General features: G+C 45.2%; 1 protein-coding gene across 1 annotated transcript in view; it reads right to left on the bottom strand.

The window, feature by feature from the left end:
• Positions 1 to 15,470, bottom strand: part of LOC129700394 (C-type lectin domain family 18 member A-like) — a 48,187-nt gene extending 32,717 nt beyond the window's left edge. The window contains exons 1-2 of the mRNA XM_055640843.1: positions 15,162 to 15,470; positions 14,644 to 14,735 (exon numbers count right to left, since the gene is read on the bottom strand). Coding sequence (XP_055496818.1) covers positions 14,644 to 14,735; positions 15,162 to 15,255 — 186 coding nt within the window. The 5' untranslated portion in view covers positions 15,256 to 15,470. The remainder of the gene's footprint in view (positions 1 to 14,643; positions 14,736 to 15,161) is intronic.
• Positions 15,471 to 15,694: the final 224 nt, after the last annotated feature.

The following is a 15,694-nucleotide window of genomic DNA, read 5'->3' as shown; positions in this document are numbered from 1 at the left end:
CCAAAAACATCACCCATCCGTGTTTTCCAGAGATGCTGCCTGACCTGCTGAGTTACACCAGCACTTTGCCTCCTTTGGTGTAATAACCAGCATCTGCAGTTGTCTGTTTCTACTACATACAATGATAATCCCTTAGTGGACAATCGGTATTAGTGGACACCACTCCCCTCCTCCACCCTGCCATGGTCCATTATAACAAGAGTTTACTGTACTGATATTCAGTACTTTACCATACTGATAACGTTAAATTTGCCGATAGTTTCTGCCTTCAGCAGCCTTTCAGGCCCTGAGCTCTAAACCCCTGTGGACATTTTTCCTCAGCTTCCCTCCGATTCGTCACCAATCAATGGCGGACTGGCCAGGGTGTCAGCTTGCCCAATGGCAAGTGGGCCCCTGATGAAGTGATAGCAAGTGATGGCAAGTGGGCCCCTGGTGAAGTGATAGCAAGTGATGGCAAGTGGGCCCCTGTTAAATGATAGCATTGTAGTTGTGGGTGGGCCCCCTTTGTCTCCTGGCAACCAATATCTTTAGACCCAGTCCGTCACTGTCACCAATTACTGTAAATCAGTACCTCCTGGTTATCATCCTTTGTCTGACACAAATACTGGATCACATTGAAACAAAAGACACACCTGGTTTAATGCTGAATGGGCTGAACGATGTGTGCAGTGGGGTGCAGTAAATGAGCCGAGTGGAGAAACTCCAGCTGACTGCGATATTAACAGACTATCAAACCTCAGGGTTCTGCTCCGTTAACCTGCAATCCTGCCCTGGCAATAGAGAAGGTGGTGCTCAATTCCATCGCTCTGGGAAATGCATGGCTTCTATGCACTCTGTCCAGGTCACTCGCACTTCAGTTTAATCTTACCTCAGCCTCCTCTCCTCCAAAAGTATACAAGTCTCCTCCAAGATGTAGAAGTGTGAAAACGCACCCCACCAGATTCAGTCACAGTTCCTTCCCAGCTGTTATCAGGCAACAGAATCATCCTACCTCAACTAGACAGCAGTGCTGAACAACTATCTACCTCTGATGTCCCTCGTTCTATCCTTGACCGGACTTTGCTGGCTTTACCTTGCACTAAATGTTATTCCTTTATCATGTATCTGCACACTATAAATTGATTGATTCTAATCTTGTATTGTCTTTCTGCTGCCTGGTTAGCACACTACGAAAAGCTTTTCACTGTACCTCGGTACACGTGACAATAAACTAAACTGAAACTGCCAACTGAAACAAAAGGTAAAATCACAGCCCAGTTTTTATCAACCTTTCCTTACAACATCACCCTATCCCTGTTCTCCAGAGATGCTGCCAGACCCGCTGAGTTACTCCAACATTTTGTGTCTCTCCTTTGTAAATCAGCATCTGAAGTTCATTGTTTCCACATTTCCTCATTGTTAAACCACTCGAGCAAACATAAAGGGCCTGTCCCACTTGCCGATTTTTTTGGCGAATGCCGGCGTCATTGACTGACATATCAGGGTCGCTGAAAGATTTTGAACAATTCAAAAACCAGCGGCGACAAAAAAAAATGTTGCGACACTTGAAACACCGCACATCAATACGTCATCATGCCGCAACTTTTTCAGTGACCTGATATGTCAGTCAATGATGCCGTTAGTCGCCGAAAAAAAATCGGCGTGGGACAGGCCCTTAAATCCCTTCTTGTCTTTACAGAGAACAAAGGAAAAGAAAAACATAAAACTGAGAGCCATCACCCTTAATCGTTCTTCAACCCTCTTCCCTTCATGAGGTCCCGCTGACTATGTTTCTAGTGATCGCATACAATTCTCTAATTGCTATGCTCCTCTCTCTCTCTCTCTCTCAAATAACCTAACTGTTTGTTATACCAAACCCTGAACAGCATGAACATTCTTACAAAATGCACATCTTGAGGCTGTGGAAAGTCTGCCCTATACTCCATCGCCAGGTTTACCAGTTTCCATCATTTCCCTTAAATAAATAAAAACAAAACATTCTCTGGGATGTCCAAAACATGGAGGCGTAACATGGAAACAGGCCCTTCAGCCAAATGCATCCATGCTGATCAAAATGTCTACCTGACTGCATTTGGCCCTTTAACCTTTTCTCTCCGCGTTCATCTCCAAATGGCTTTTAAAAACAGATGTGATCGGAGCCTCAATGCCTTCCGCATCCGTGCCGACCAGCGATCCCCATACACTAGTCCACTCACTAAGGGACAGTTCACAGAAGCCAACTAACCTACAAACTTGTATGGCTTCAGAATGTGGAAGGAAACCGGATCACCCGGAGAAAACACATGCAGTTACATGGAGACAGCACCCATAGTCAAGATCGAACCCGGGTCTCTGGTGCTGCAAGGCAGCAACTTTACCGCTCCGCCACCGTGCTGCCCTCCCCTCCCTATCGCCCAGACGGCAGTGTTCAGCCTAGCAGTGATAATGTAAAACAATGTAAATATGAAACAAGATTCAAGGTCAGATGCCCTTGCAAACTCAGACAGGGCGAGGCTCTTCAAACAGGAACGTTACAGGACTGGAACAATGCCCCAAGCTAAAGGGCTGCTACGGGCTACAACCAGCTCTTGCAACGCTCTCAGTTGCAGGCAAGGTCACACAAGCCCCAACTGCTTCCAGAATTAAAGTTCCAACTTGCTCACATTGCTGTGAGTAAACACAGGAATTAAATGACTGAATCAAGAAGGTTCATGGGAATACTGTGCTTTGATTTTCCATTCATTTGATTTCCCAAGAGCAGCAATATGTTAGACAATCAGATAATCCGTTTGAGTGCTGTTGGTTGAGGGTGAAACATCGGCAATGCCACTGGGGAGAGCTCCCTTGTTCAACGTGTGGAATCTCGCACACCCATCGGAAGAGCTCAGTTTACCACCTCTGCTCAAGGCAGCACTGCTGATAGAGCATCTCTCCTCAATACTGCCGTGGATGGCTAGTCCAGCCTTCCATCAGTCGAGGACGAATATCTTCAATCAGAGGGCTGTGAATCTGTGAGATTCATTGCCACTGAAGGCTGTAGAGGCCAAGTCAATGGATATTTTTAAGGCAGAGTTTGGCAGAGTCTTGATTAGCAAGGGTGTCAGGGGTTATGGGGAGCAGGCAGGAGAATGGGGTCGAGAGGGAAAGATAGATCAACTATGATAGAATGGCAGAGTTGACTTGAAGGGCCGAATGGTCCAATTCTGCTCCTGGAACTTATGAATCCGGGCAAGTTTGGGCCGAAGGGCCTGTTCTTATGCTTTACTGCTCCGTGTTCTATGAATTACCTTCAGGAATATTTTGCTGCATTAAGATTCTAGGTACAGTCAAGCTATCCCTGCAACAACCCTTCATCCTAGATCTTTACTGAAGATACATTACCGAAGACCTGGTGCCAACCTGCAACTTCCTTGCCTTTATTACGATTTATTGTTGACTCCGTTTCACCAAGCGAGCCACTGAAAATATATCTTTGTGGGAACTAGGTTGAAATCTCCTTACGTCGGCAGGGAGTGACACATCTGAGGGATTAGTTCTCTTTGACTGGGTATCAATGCTCCAACACTCCTGAACCCCCTCGCCCACAGTCAGCAGGCTTCCTTCACCACACAAAGTCTCTCTTTGATCATTCTTAGGTAAATAACTTTCTTTTTTTTTGGGAGGGGTGGTTGTGGAGTTGTGGAAGGGCAGGAGAAAGGCTGTGTCTTCGAAATAGTGAGCAACAAAGGATCTGAAGTAAATGTACTTAGCTATTCGAGGGCTATTGACAGGTATTCTTAGAGATCATATTACAAAATATTAGGCCAATTAATTAACCGGTACTCTGCTCTCATACAGAACCTCCCTCAAACACAGTTAGGTCATAGCTGGGAGTTTATTCCACAGTTGTCAGGTTGCGTTAGGACACTGGTAACCATGGCAATTGTGTTCTCTCTCTAAAACAGGGCTGCGGAAAGGCTATCACACTTAAAAAATATCCTAATCTCCTTACAGGAATGGAAACTGAATTCCCCCTCCTCCTTTCCAGTCTCTCTCACAATAAATCAGTCCTTGGCCAAATCTATTTCCTTGTTATTTAGGTTTTAAATTGCCTAGTCATAAAGTAATGTTTCCTCTTGAAATTAGCCCTTTGAATGATGGACGAACTGAGGGCGATGAGGAACTGGCGCAGAAGAGGAGATGAGGCCTGGGGCAGATCAGCCGTGATCGTATCGAATAGTATAGCAGAAATGAGAGGTCTACTTCTGCTACTATTTTCTTACATACTTATGTTTTTTTTTATAGTACGAGGACAGGCGAGATGGTGGCGCAGTGGTAGAGTTGCTGCCTTACAGCGCCAGAGACCTGGGTTCGATCCCGACTATAGATGCTGCCCTTAGGAATTTGAACGTTCGTCCCAGTGACCTGCGTCGGTTTACTCCGAGATCTCCAGTTACTCCCACACTCGTACAATATTGGAGGTTAATTGGCTTCGTAAAAAAAAAGTAAATTGTCCCTAATGTGTGTAGAATAGAGCAGGGATCGCTGGTCGGTGCGGACTTTAGTGGGCCGAAGGGCCTGTTTCCGCGTTGTATCTCTAAACTAAACGAAGGGAGTACTCAGTTTTTGAACTGGAAGAATTAATGTAAAAATAACACCGAGAATAAAGGTCTGCATTTAGATGAAGCTATTTATGATCTTTGGATATCCCCACATCTGCTGACTGGTTATCACGCAACAAAAGCTTTCCACTCTATCTCGGTCCACGTGACAATAAAATGAACTATCCCTGTTGGGCTCTGCACTCAATAAAGCACTTTCCAAAAGAGGTCACAGATAATATTTACAGGAAGACCATTCATAGAAACATAGAAATTAGGTGCAGGAGTAGGCCATTCGGCCCTTCGAGTCTGCACCGCCATTCAATATGATCATGGCTGATCATCCAACTCAGTATCCCGTACCTGCCTTCTCTCCATACCCCCTGATCCCCTTAGCCACAAGGGCCACATCTAACTCCCTCTTAAATATAGCCAATGAACTGGCCTCAACTACCTCTGTGGCAGAGAGTTCCAGAGATTCACCACTCTGTGTGAAAAAAGTTCTTCTCATCTCGGTTTTAAAGGATTTACCCCTTATCCTTAAGCTGTGACCCCTTGTCCTGGACTTCCCTAACATCGGGAACAATCTTCCTGCATCTAGCCTGTCCAACCCCTTAAGAATTTTGTAAGTTTCTATAAAATCCCCTCTCAATCTCCTAATATTCAGGTTCTGTATGAGAGCAGAGTACCGGTTAATTAATTGGCCTAATATTTTGTAATATGATCTCTAAGATCCCCTCTCAATATTCATGATACAGGACAGCACAGGAATGGGCCCTTCACCCAGTGATTGTGCCAAACATTATGCTAAGTTGCACTCATCTCATCTGCTTGTACATGATCCATATGCCACCATCTCTGCACTTCCATGTGCCTATCTAACTTTTTTTTTAGTGGTACTATTGTATGTGCCTCCACCACCACCCCTTGCAATGCGTTTCAGGCCCCAACTACTCTGTGTATAAAACGTTGCCCTGCATATCTCCATTAAACTTTTCCCCTCTCACCTTATTCCTATGTCCTCTAACGTTGGACATTTCCACACCGAAAAAAAAAGTTCTGGTTGTCGACTCTATTTATGCCACTCAGCTGTACTTCTATCAAGTCTCCTCTCTACCCATTGTGTCTGTGCTAATAAAAAAAAGTAGAAACAGGCTAGAAAAATAGGGTGACACGGTGGCGTAATGGTAGAGTTGCTGCCTTACAGCGCCAGAGGACCGGATTCGATCCCGACTATGGGTCTGCCTGTAAGGAGTTTGTATGTTCCTCCGTGACCGCGTGGGTTTTCTCCGAGATCTTCGGTTTCCTTGCGCACTCCAAAGACGTGTAGGCTGGTAGGTAAATTTCCCTAGTGTGTGTAGGGTAGTGTTAATGCGCCGGGATTGCTGGTCGGTGCAAACCCGGTGAGCTGAAGTGTCTGTTTCCGCGCTACATCTCAAAACTAAACTAAACCTAATCCCACCTTCCCCTTCAAACCTGCATGTCAGGACTCTTCAAGTCCACATGCAAGTGCTGTTTAAATACAAGACTTTGTGCCAGACAGTGAGGTCAGACTCCTTCCATCCACTGGAAGAAGAATACTCTCATTCATTCTTTCCCAAAATGGTATCCATCCACGACCTCTGGCTTGTTGTGTTATTGCATTTATGGACCTGTTAAGCTGCAGCAAGTATGAATTTCATTTGTTCCGTTCCTGGTGCATATGAGAATTTAATACCCTTGACCTTCTGGAAGAAACCTGGAATATACTGCCAGAGAGAATATTGAAATAAAGTCCTTGACAGCATTTAAGACATCCTTAGACAAGCATCTAAATCACCCAACCATAACCGGCTAGAAACCAAACGCAGGAAAATGGGATGAATACAGATGCCCAATGGTCAGCTTGATGGTGGTGGGCCAAATGACCGGTTTCCATGTTGCATGACCCTATGACACCTTCTTTACTCTGATTGGGCCCTACATGATTTTCGACACTTCATTCATTGTTGTAATAATTAGAAGATTTAAAAAAAAATAGAAGGGAAAAAAAAAAAATTTGGCATTGGGAAAATGACCAATTACTTTCTTCAAGTGAAGGATCAATATTAGCCAGAACACCAATTAGAATTCTCCTGCTCTTCCTTCCTTCGTCCATATGCGTCAATGGTTGTCGTGTTTGTATTTTTTTAAACCGGAGGAGATGTAATGGAATTTCGTTGCACAGTATTGTGCAATGACAATAAACGTATTCATTCATTCATTCAGAATTTTTTTTTTTACATCCAGCCGAGGCAATAGAGAAACGTCTCATCGTTAAGAGATCATCACTCCCAGATATAGTGCTGAGCATCTCACCCTATATTATGCACGCCAACTCTGGGACGCAAAGGACAAATAGTGCCATGTAGCTGAAATGAACCTGATCAATGCTATATCTGGAGTGATGAAATCTGTAAAGAGGAGAGGTTAAACTGAGACCCTTTTCGATGTTCATATGGGGATGACTGAGCAATGAATACCAGGTTGAAATAAACATGGCAATGCATGGTCTGCCCACAGCTCGAAGCCCCGATGCTAGGTCAGATAGGGGAAGCCTTAAGCCCCTGTCCCACTGTATGAGGTAATTCAAGAGTTCTCCCCAGTTTTCCCCCGATTCGAACTCGGCGAATGTCCGTAGCAGGTCCGTAGGAGTTTGTGGATGTCTCGTAGCGGCTCGTAATGCTATTGGTAGGTATAAAAAGTAACAATTTTTTTCATCACGAGTATTTTTTGTTTTACTCGTGGACATTTTTTACAGGGATGAAAAAACATCACGAGTTACCGGATGTCCCGAGTGGCTACCGTTAGCATTATGAGCCGCTACGAGACATCCACAAACTCCTATGGACATTCTCCTTGTTCGAATCAGGCAAAAACTCCAGAGAACGACTGAATTACCTCATACAGTGGAACAGGGGCTTTACCCCATACACAATCTCACTAAATGTGGGACCCTTGTGCAGCAGCAGGTTAGTCACAGGAAATCACAGGATTTTAAATAGACTTGTAACAGAACAAAGAATGTTCTGAGTATGTGTAGAAAGGAACTGCAGATACTGGTTAACACTGAAGATAGACCCAAAATGCAGGATAACTCAGTGGGTCAGGCAACATCCTCGGAGAAAAAGAATAGGTGACTTTTCGGCTCGAGACGTCTGAAGAACGTCTGAAGGGTCTCGACCCGAAACGTCACCTATTCTTTTTCTCCAGAGATACTGCCTAACCCACTGAGTTACTCCAGTATTGTGTCGAACTGCCTGAGTAATTGGGGAACCACAAAGACCCAAGGTGATGAACACTCCAATGTCTTCAAGAATTTGCCTTTGTTTTAATGATACGAGCAAAAGAAAACAACTCAGACATACATTTCTTGTTGCCATTTCATCAACAAAAGTAGAAAGCACCCAGACTGATTTCATCGCCATTTCTGAACAAATCACTACTTGCCTCAAATCCCAGTGATACACGCAGCAAATCATGCACCAGCAAGTTCTTTTTCTCCAGCGATTAGATGAGTGTAACTGGTTAGGATTACAGAGGGTCGATAAGATGAAATATTGCTGATACTCTCAAGGATGTAATTGGCTAAATTGATCCAGGTCTGACGTTGCCAGCCAGGGTCACCACAGATCGGATGATCACAGCAAGTTCTGACCTGGTGAAATCCCGGGATATTGATACACCCATGCACCTCTGATAGCATCAGCCAGGATCTGTCACTCTTTATAATATGCTGAAGTTGGAGCAGTATCTCATTTCATTTAATTCCGGCAGACAGAGAAATTAAAAAAAAAAAAATCACAGGCAATGGTCCAGAATTTATTATAACCAGTGACGGAATGGCATCAGTCCAACATGACCACACCCAGTTCACCTCTGTTGTAAAGCAAAGTAAGCCCTTGCAAAAATAATCTGCCATTTAGGGGAGGAAGGAACTGCAGATGCTGGTTTAAACCGAAGATAGACACAAAATGCTGGAGTAAGTCAACGGGACAGGCAGCATCTCTGGAGAGAAGGAATGGGTGACGTTTCGGATTGAAACCCTTCTTCAGACTAAGATTTGGGGCAAAGGAAATGGGAGCTATGGACGGGGATGTACATCTATCTGCCATTTTGGGTGATGTGGTATGACCTACGAGGCAGGTCTGGGATGGCGGGGGAGGGGGGGGGTTGGGGGAGATGTATTGTATGCATCCACTGTACAGGGCACAGGATCGTTGTGCTGTATTAGTAATAAGCCTAACGGCGCAACCCTATATCTCTAACGCTTACTGTGAAAAACAAAGATAGACACAAAATGCTGGAGTAACTCAGCAGGTCAGGCAGCATCTCTGGAGAGAGAGGATGGGTCCCTTCTTTTATCTTTGGTATAAACCAGCATCTGCAGTTCTTTGTTTCTACATACTGTGAAAAAAACTCTTGCCGTGTAGAATGCAATCTCCATACAGCAATGAAAACTGCGGTGCCTTGCCGTTAGTTAAGTTTTCGAAATACAGCACGGAAACAGGCCTATCGGCCCACCTAGTCTGTACCGACAAACGATCCCACACACTATCCTCCATGCGCATGAGGGACAAGTTACATTTATACTAAGCCAATTAACCCACAAACCCGGTCGCCCTTGGAGTAAATTACTTTGGCAGCACATTCTGGCATTGCATCCTTTCAGGCAGGTGCAGTGATAATGGCAATGTAGGAACCCCAGTCTCACGCAAGCAATCCACTGTAGACCAAACACAGCAGAGTGCTGGCCAATAATGCCACATGATATCACATTTCAGTCCAACAATAAGCTTCAGAGATACATTACACAGAAACCCATTGTTCCAGGATATAATGTAAATTGGTGTTCTCTGGACTTTGCCAACATCTGCTCCTCCACCACCCACCTACAGTCAGTCACCTGTATGAACGGCCAGTGCTTTCTCTCTCACGCACCAGGTACATTGATTCAGAATGGTGATATATTAGCAATGGTAGGAAATCATTCCAGCCATGACCCGAGCCCAAATTCCCACAACTGGACCTCTCAGCTGATCACAGAGCAGCACGGTGGTGCAGCGGTAGAGTTGCTTCCTCACAGCTCCGGAGATCACGGGTTAGTAGATTCCGACTACGGGTGCTGGCTGCGCGGCCTCCCCGTGACCGCGTGGGTTTTCCTCCCACACTCCAAAGACGTACAGGTTTGTAGGTTAATTGGCTTGGTGTAAGTGTAATTCGTCCCCAGTGTTTGTAGGGTAGTGTCAATGAGCAGGGATCACTGGTCGGTGCGGATGCGGTGGGCTGAAGGGCCTGTTTCCGTGCTGTATCTCAAAACTAAACTGTCAGCTCACAGACACAAGTAAACCTTTGCAATGTTGCAGTCACATTTGCCACATCTTCAATCCTGACCCTCTCTCGCCCCTGCAATTATGTTTCACAGCAGAGGCCTTCACAGCTTTAAATCACCATTCTGACACTACTTTCAAATAAAATTTGTAAAATCTGTCATGGTCATTTCTAAAGGTCCTTGTCTACATCTTATATCCAGAGCAACCCTGACATCATCCTGTCAGGGGCATTCCCTTTGCCTGCCCACCCACCCTCTCTGCAAGGTTGCATTTCCTCTTTCCCCTGTTCCGATGAAGGGTCCGTGACGTGCAACATTAACTCTGCTCATCTTTCCACAGAAGCTGCCCGACCTGGTGAGCGTTTCTAGCATGTTGCCGTTTTAATTTCAGGTTTCCAGCATCTATGTTTAGCTTTTCAGTTGCGTAATCTAATATCGTGCCTGTGGCTCCCTCGAGAGACGTTGCCTTATTACAGCAAGCATCAAGGATCAGGCCTCCTGCCTCTGTAGCACCTTTCCTCACAGCTCTAGAATGGGGAAATAAAGGATCACACCACAGGAAGGCTTGGGTAGAGTGCATGTGGAGATGATGTTTCCACCAGTGGGAGAATCTAGGACCAGTGGTCATAGCTCAGATTTAAAGATTTTAGAAAGGAGATGAGGAGAAATTTCTATAGTCAGAGGGCGGTGAATCGGTGGAATTCTTTGCCACAGAAGGCTGCGGAGGCAAAGTCAATGGATATTTTTAAGGTATAGATAGATTCTTGATTAGTATGGGTGTCAGGGGTTATGGGGAGAAGGCAGGAGAATGGGATTAAGAGATAGAGATAGATCAGCTATGATTGAAAGGCAGAGTAGACAATGGGCCAAATGGCCTAATTCTACTCCTATCACATGACCTCGGACCATGGGCAAGGATGGGGCACATTCTACAAGGATGGGCAAGAGGCAAAGAGAGGCAACTCTTCCAACGGGGTCAGTGCCTTCTTGGGCGCGCCAGAGAGAGCACCAGAGGGAGCCGAGTGGGGCGGGGGGGGGGGGGGGGGGAGTGCCCTCCCTCGCTGAATGCCAATGTTTTTGCAGCCTTGCTTCAGTTTAGTTTAGTTTTTTGTCACGTGTACAGAGGTACAGTGAAAAGCTTTTGTCGCCTGCTAACCAGTCAACGGAAAGACTATACACGATTACAATCGAGTCATCCACAGTGTACAGATACAGGATAATGGGACTAACGTTTAGTGCAAGATAAATTCCAGTGAAGTCCAAATAAAGATAGTCTGAAGATCTTCAATGAGGTAAATGATAGCTCAGGACCATGCTCTAGTTGTTGATAGGATGGTGGGAGTGCCTGTCAGATTTACCAAAACTGATGAGTTTTAGATGGGCCCCCACTTTAGACCTTCGATAAATAGAGGGCCAGAGGCAGCTAGAGAAAGCTCCAGTCAACAACCAAGCAGAAATGCCTGCAATACTATCACAGCAGGGATCAGGAGCAGCCTCACCAAGACAGGTACGGGATACTAAGTTGGATGATCAGCCATGATCATATTGAATGGCGGTGCAGGCTCGAAGGGCCGAATGGCCTACTCCTGCACCTAATTTCTATGTTTCTATGTTTCTATGACAGCATCAGGACTCTCTCAGTTTCTCAGCTAGGATTTGCCACAAGTGATGCTTTGCTTGGTAGCTGCCAAAAGCACTTTGAGGTGTGGTATTTCCCAACCCATTTGTGGTTTGGCAGCGAAGGGCAGAACTCTGCCTTTGCCTGAAGGAGAGATGTACCCGACCTTTTAGATAACATTTAGTTTGTACCTTCACCATTGTTAGTCGTTTAGCTAAAGCATGGAAACTGACTCTTTGGCCCACTGAGTCCCCACTGACCAGTGATCCTCGCACATTAACACAATCTTACCCACACACACCAGAGACATTTTACATGTATATCAAGCCAATTACAGTACAAACCTGTACGTCTTTGGAATGTGGGAGGAAACCGAAGAAATCTGAGAAAGCCCACGCGATCACGGGGAGAACGTACAAACTCCGTACAGACAATGCCCGTAGTCGGGGTCGAACCAGAGACTCCGGCGCTGCAAGCACTATAAGGCAGCAACTCTACCGCTGCACCATCATGACCCCCAGTTACAAATTGTTATTTTTTTGTATGTCAGTCACGATCCAGGCCAACATGGCGGGACATCCCAATCAAGACTAACTTCGGGCATGACACAGGTCTTGGTTTCATCGAGGTGAACAAGCTGGACTCTAGGTAGAGCAAGTGCACACTAATTTCCCACACAAAGAAATCCAGACTTACGTAAGTTCATAATGTAAATTCACTCAGAAATAACCATATAACAATTACAGCACGGAAACAGGCCATCTCGACCCTTCTAGCCCATGCCGAACACGTATTCTCCCCTGGTCCCATATACCTGCGCTCAGACCATAACCCTCCATTCCTTTCCCGTCTATATAACTATCCAATTTATTTTTAAATGATAAAAACGAACCTGCCTCCACCACCTTCACTGGAAGCTCATTCCACACAGCCACCACTCTCCGAGTAAAGAAGTTCCCCCTCATGTTACCCCTAAACGTCAGTCCCTTAATTCTCAAGTCATGTCCCCTTGTTTGAATCTTCCCTACTCTCAGTGGGAAAAGCTTATCCACGTCAACTCTGTCTATCCCTCTCATCATTTTAAAGACCTCTATCGTCCCCCCTTAACCTGCTGCGCTCCAAAGAATAAAGCCCTACCTTGTTCAACCTTTCTCTGTAACTTAGTTGCCGAAACCCAGGCAACATTCTAGTAAATCTCCTCTGTACTCTCTCTATTTTGTTGACATCCTTCCTATAATTAGGCGACCAAAATTGTACACCATACTCCAGAATTGGCCTCATCAATGCCTTGTACAATTTTAACATTACATCCCAACTTCTATACTCAATGCTCTGACTTATAAAGGCAAGCACACCAAAAGCTTTCTTTACCACCCTATCTACATGAGATTCTACTTTCAGGGAACTGTGCACAGTTATTCCCAGATCCCTCTGTTCACCTGCATTCTTCAATTCCCTACCATTTACCATGTACGTCTTATTTTGATTTGTCCTGCCAAGATGTAGCACCTCACACTTATCAGCATTAAACTCCATCTGCCATCTTTCAGCCCACTCTTCCAATTGGCATAAATCTCTCTGTAGACTTTGAAAATCTACTTCATTATCCACAACCCCACCTATCTTAGTATCATCTGCATACTTACTAATCCAATTTACAAAATCAGCCTGCACGTTTATTTTTGCCTAGAAAAGCCATTTCACAGACAATTTGAATCTAATGACTCGATATACAGCAGATCCCATACTCTGCCATGTTAAATTGACACAAAATGCTGGAGTAGCCCAGCGGGTCAGGCAGCATCTCTGAAGAAGATGAGTAGGGTGACATTTTAGGTCAGACAGAAAGTAGAGGTGGGGCTTTCAGTCTGAAGAAGAGTTCCGTACCGAAACATCACCCACTTCTTTTCTCCAGAGATGCTGCCTGACCCACTGAGTTACTCCAGCATTTTGTGTCTATCTTCAGTGTAAACCAGCATCTGTAGTTCCTTCATACATACTCACTGCTAACTAAAAGGGGAGTCAGTCTACCCCATGACAAAAGGAGGAAGGGGAGTTGTGCAGTTTGATAGTCACAGGGAAAAAGGAGCTCCTGGGGCATCTTGGTGGAACCAGTCGGTTGCTGAAAGTGCTCCTCAGGTTGACCAGTGTGTCATGGTGGGAGTGAGCTGTATTGGCCAAGATGCTCCGCAGTTTAAGGAGCATCCTCCCCTCTTAAGACAACCTCCTATTGATCCAACAATCCAACACCCTGCAGTGCCCAGACCCCCTTGCCCTCCATTATACCCTTACGTCCTACCCACTGCCCTCTACGTCTCATTTATGCCTTCTGTTACACCCGTACATCCTACCCACTGGCCTCTATGTCCCACCTACTGCCCTCCATTACACTCCCTCCGTACATCTCACCCACACTGCCTTCCATGACACCAGGTAGCAATGTTACAAAATTTTAAGATTTTAAAAATCAAGTCTGCAATTTATCCCATCAGATAAAGCATAAAACTTTTAATTTGACAAAATGTAAATCTTTTCTTAAGAAATTGACAGACGTTTAGATCTAGTAATTGAATTTTGTAATTAGCTACAATTGGGTAACTAATTATCTGCTTTAATTTCAGGTCATCCAAGTAAGATTGTTTCATATTTGTTTCAGAATGCTTCAATCTATAATAACTGAACATTTCTTTCAGTTCTTTTAATTTTTAAGAAAGTTATGGGCATTTGACTGTCTTCGATCACAGCTTTTGTGTTAATGGAAAAGCAATAGGGAACAAGATGCTAATTTCCGACTATGAAAATGGCCATAACTTTTTAAATGCTGAAGACATGAAAGTGAATTAGGCGTCAAATTAAACTTCTTTTTATGCTTTATCTGATGGGATAAATTTCAGACTTGATTTTTTAAAATCTCAAAATGTTGTAACATTGCTGCACCAGGTGTGCAACCCATCCACGACCCCTCCATTCCACCCTGTGTCCCATTGTACCTCAGTGCCAAGTAATGTGTATGGCTCTACCACTCTGGACTACGGCTTTTACAAATTGCCTGGGAGTTTAGTGTGCAGAATGACATTGATACCTTTGGCGATACTGGGCAGGGGGAAGCTACTGACCATTTTCTGCATGTTGGCTGCAGGAGGCTGCACTTTGCTCCTCAGGCGGTTGTGATGGGCCAGGATGGTAAAGCGCTCTTTGGGCGCCAACTCTGAAACGAGAAAGTGACAAAAGTATAAAAATGCAAATGTGAGCCGTGCTCTGACATCTCCATGGTTACGGAATGTGTCTCAAAGGGTCTAATTCTGCGCCAGGGATTTGTACCAGACACTGATTAACCGCAACACTCCGTTCACTTGTTTTAAGCGCTTCAAATAAACCACGGGGGCATCAAGGTGATATTCAGACAATTTATGCTTCGAACCCCCTTTTTGTTTTGCATATTTTTCAATAAGATACTATTCAGCAGCATAATAGATGGAAGCGTTTGCAACTTGCAAAGTTTTGCACGAGCAAAATAAAGCAGAACTGCTCGCCAGAAATAAGAATAGGTCACTACGAAGCGGCGCAGAACTGCAACTCAACCCCTGTGCATGATCCGCGGGATGGGACTGCGGGACAGAGCGGCTGACCTTACCTTTCTGATCCCAGCTGAAGCTCCCTCGTCCCGCCGCCGCTGTGGTCACCGCCAGGCCGGCGAGAAGCACCGGCAACACCGCAAGAAGTTTCATCTGGTCCGGGTGGAATTTGCAGAGCGCTACCGTTTGACACAGCTGTCTCTCTCGACTGGTGAGGCAAAGCAAGGGAGCGGTGAACCAAAGAGAGTGAGAGAGAGAGGGGGGGGACGGGACAAGCAGAACCCAGTCACTACAACCAACCCCTGGTTACTACACGCACCGCCAACCACACACAACTACTCTCAAGGCATTGACCCGACGACAGGGGCGCACACTGTGTTCTCCACTGAAAGATGCACCAGGCACAACGTGACTATCCAGGCACAGGGAGTCATCAAACATTGCGAAGGAGAATAACTGCAAACAAGGACTAGTTAAAATATAACACTGTGTAATCCATGGATAAATTACAGCACGTTATTAATTGCAGACAGGTAGAATTAAGGCACTAAACCATCAAGCATTTGCAAATCGGTGATTAGAATGCATCGTG

The sequence above is a fragment of the Leucoraja erinacea genome, chromosome 9, assembly GCF_028641065.1.
Source record: "Leucoraja erinacea ecotype New England chromosome 9, Leri_hhj_1, whole genome shotgun sequence".
Classification (NCBI taxonomy): domain Eukaryota; kingdom Metazoa; phylum Chordata; class Chondrichthyes; order Rajiformes; family Rajidae; genus Leucoraja; species Leucoraja erinaceus.
The sequence above is the reverse complement of the archived record's forward strand: the minus strand, read 5'-3'. Positions and strand labels throughout refer to the sequence as shown.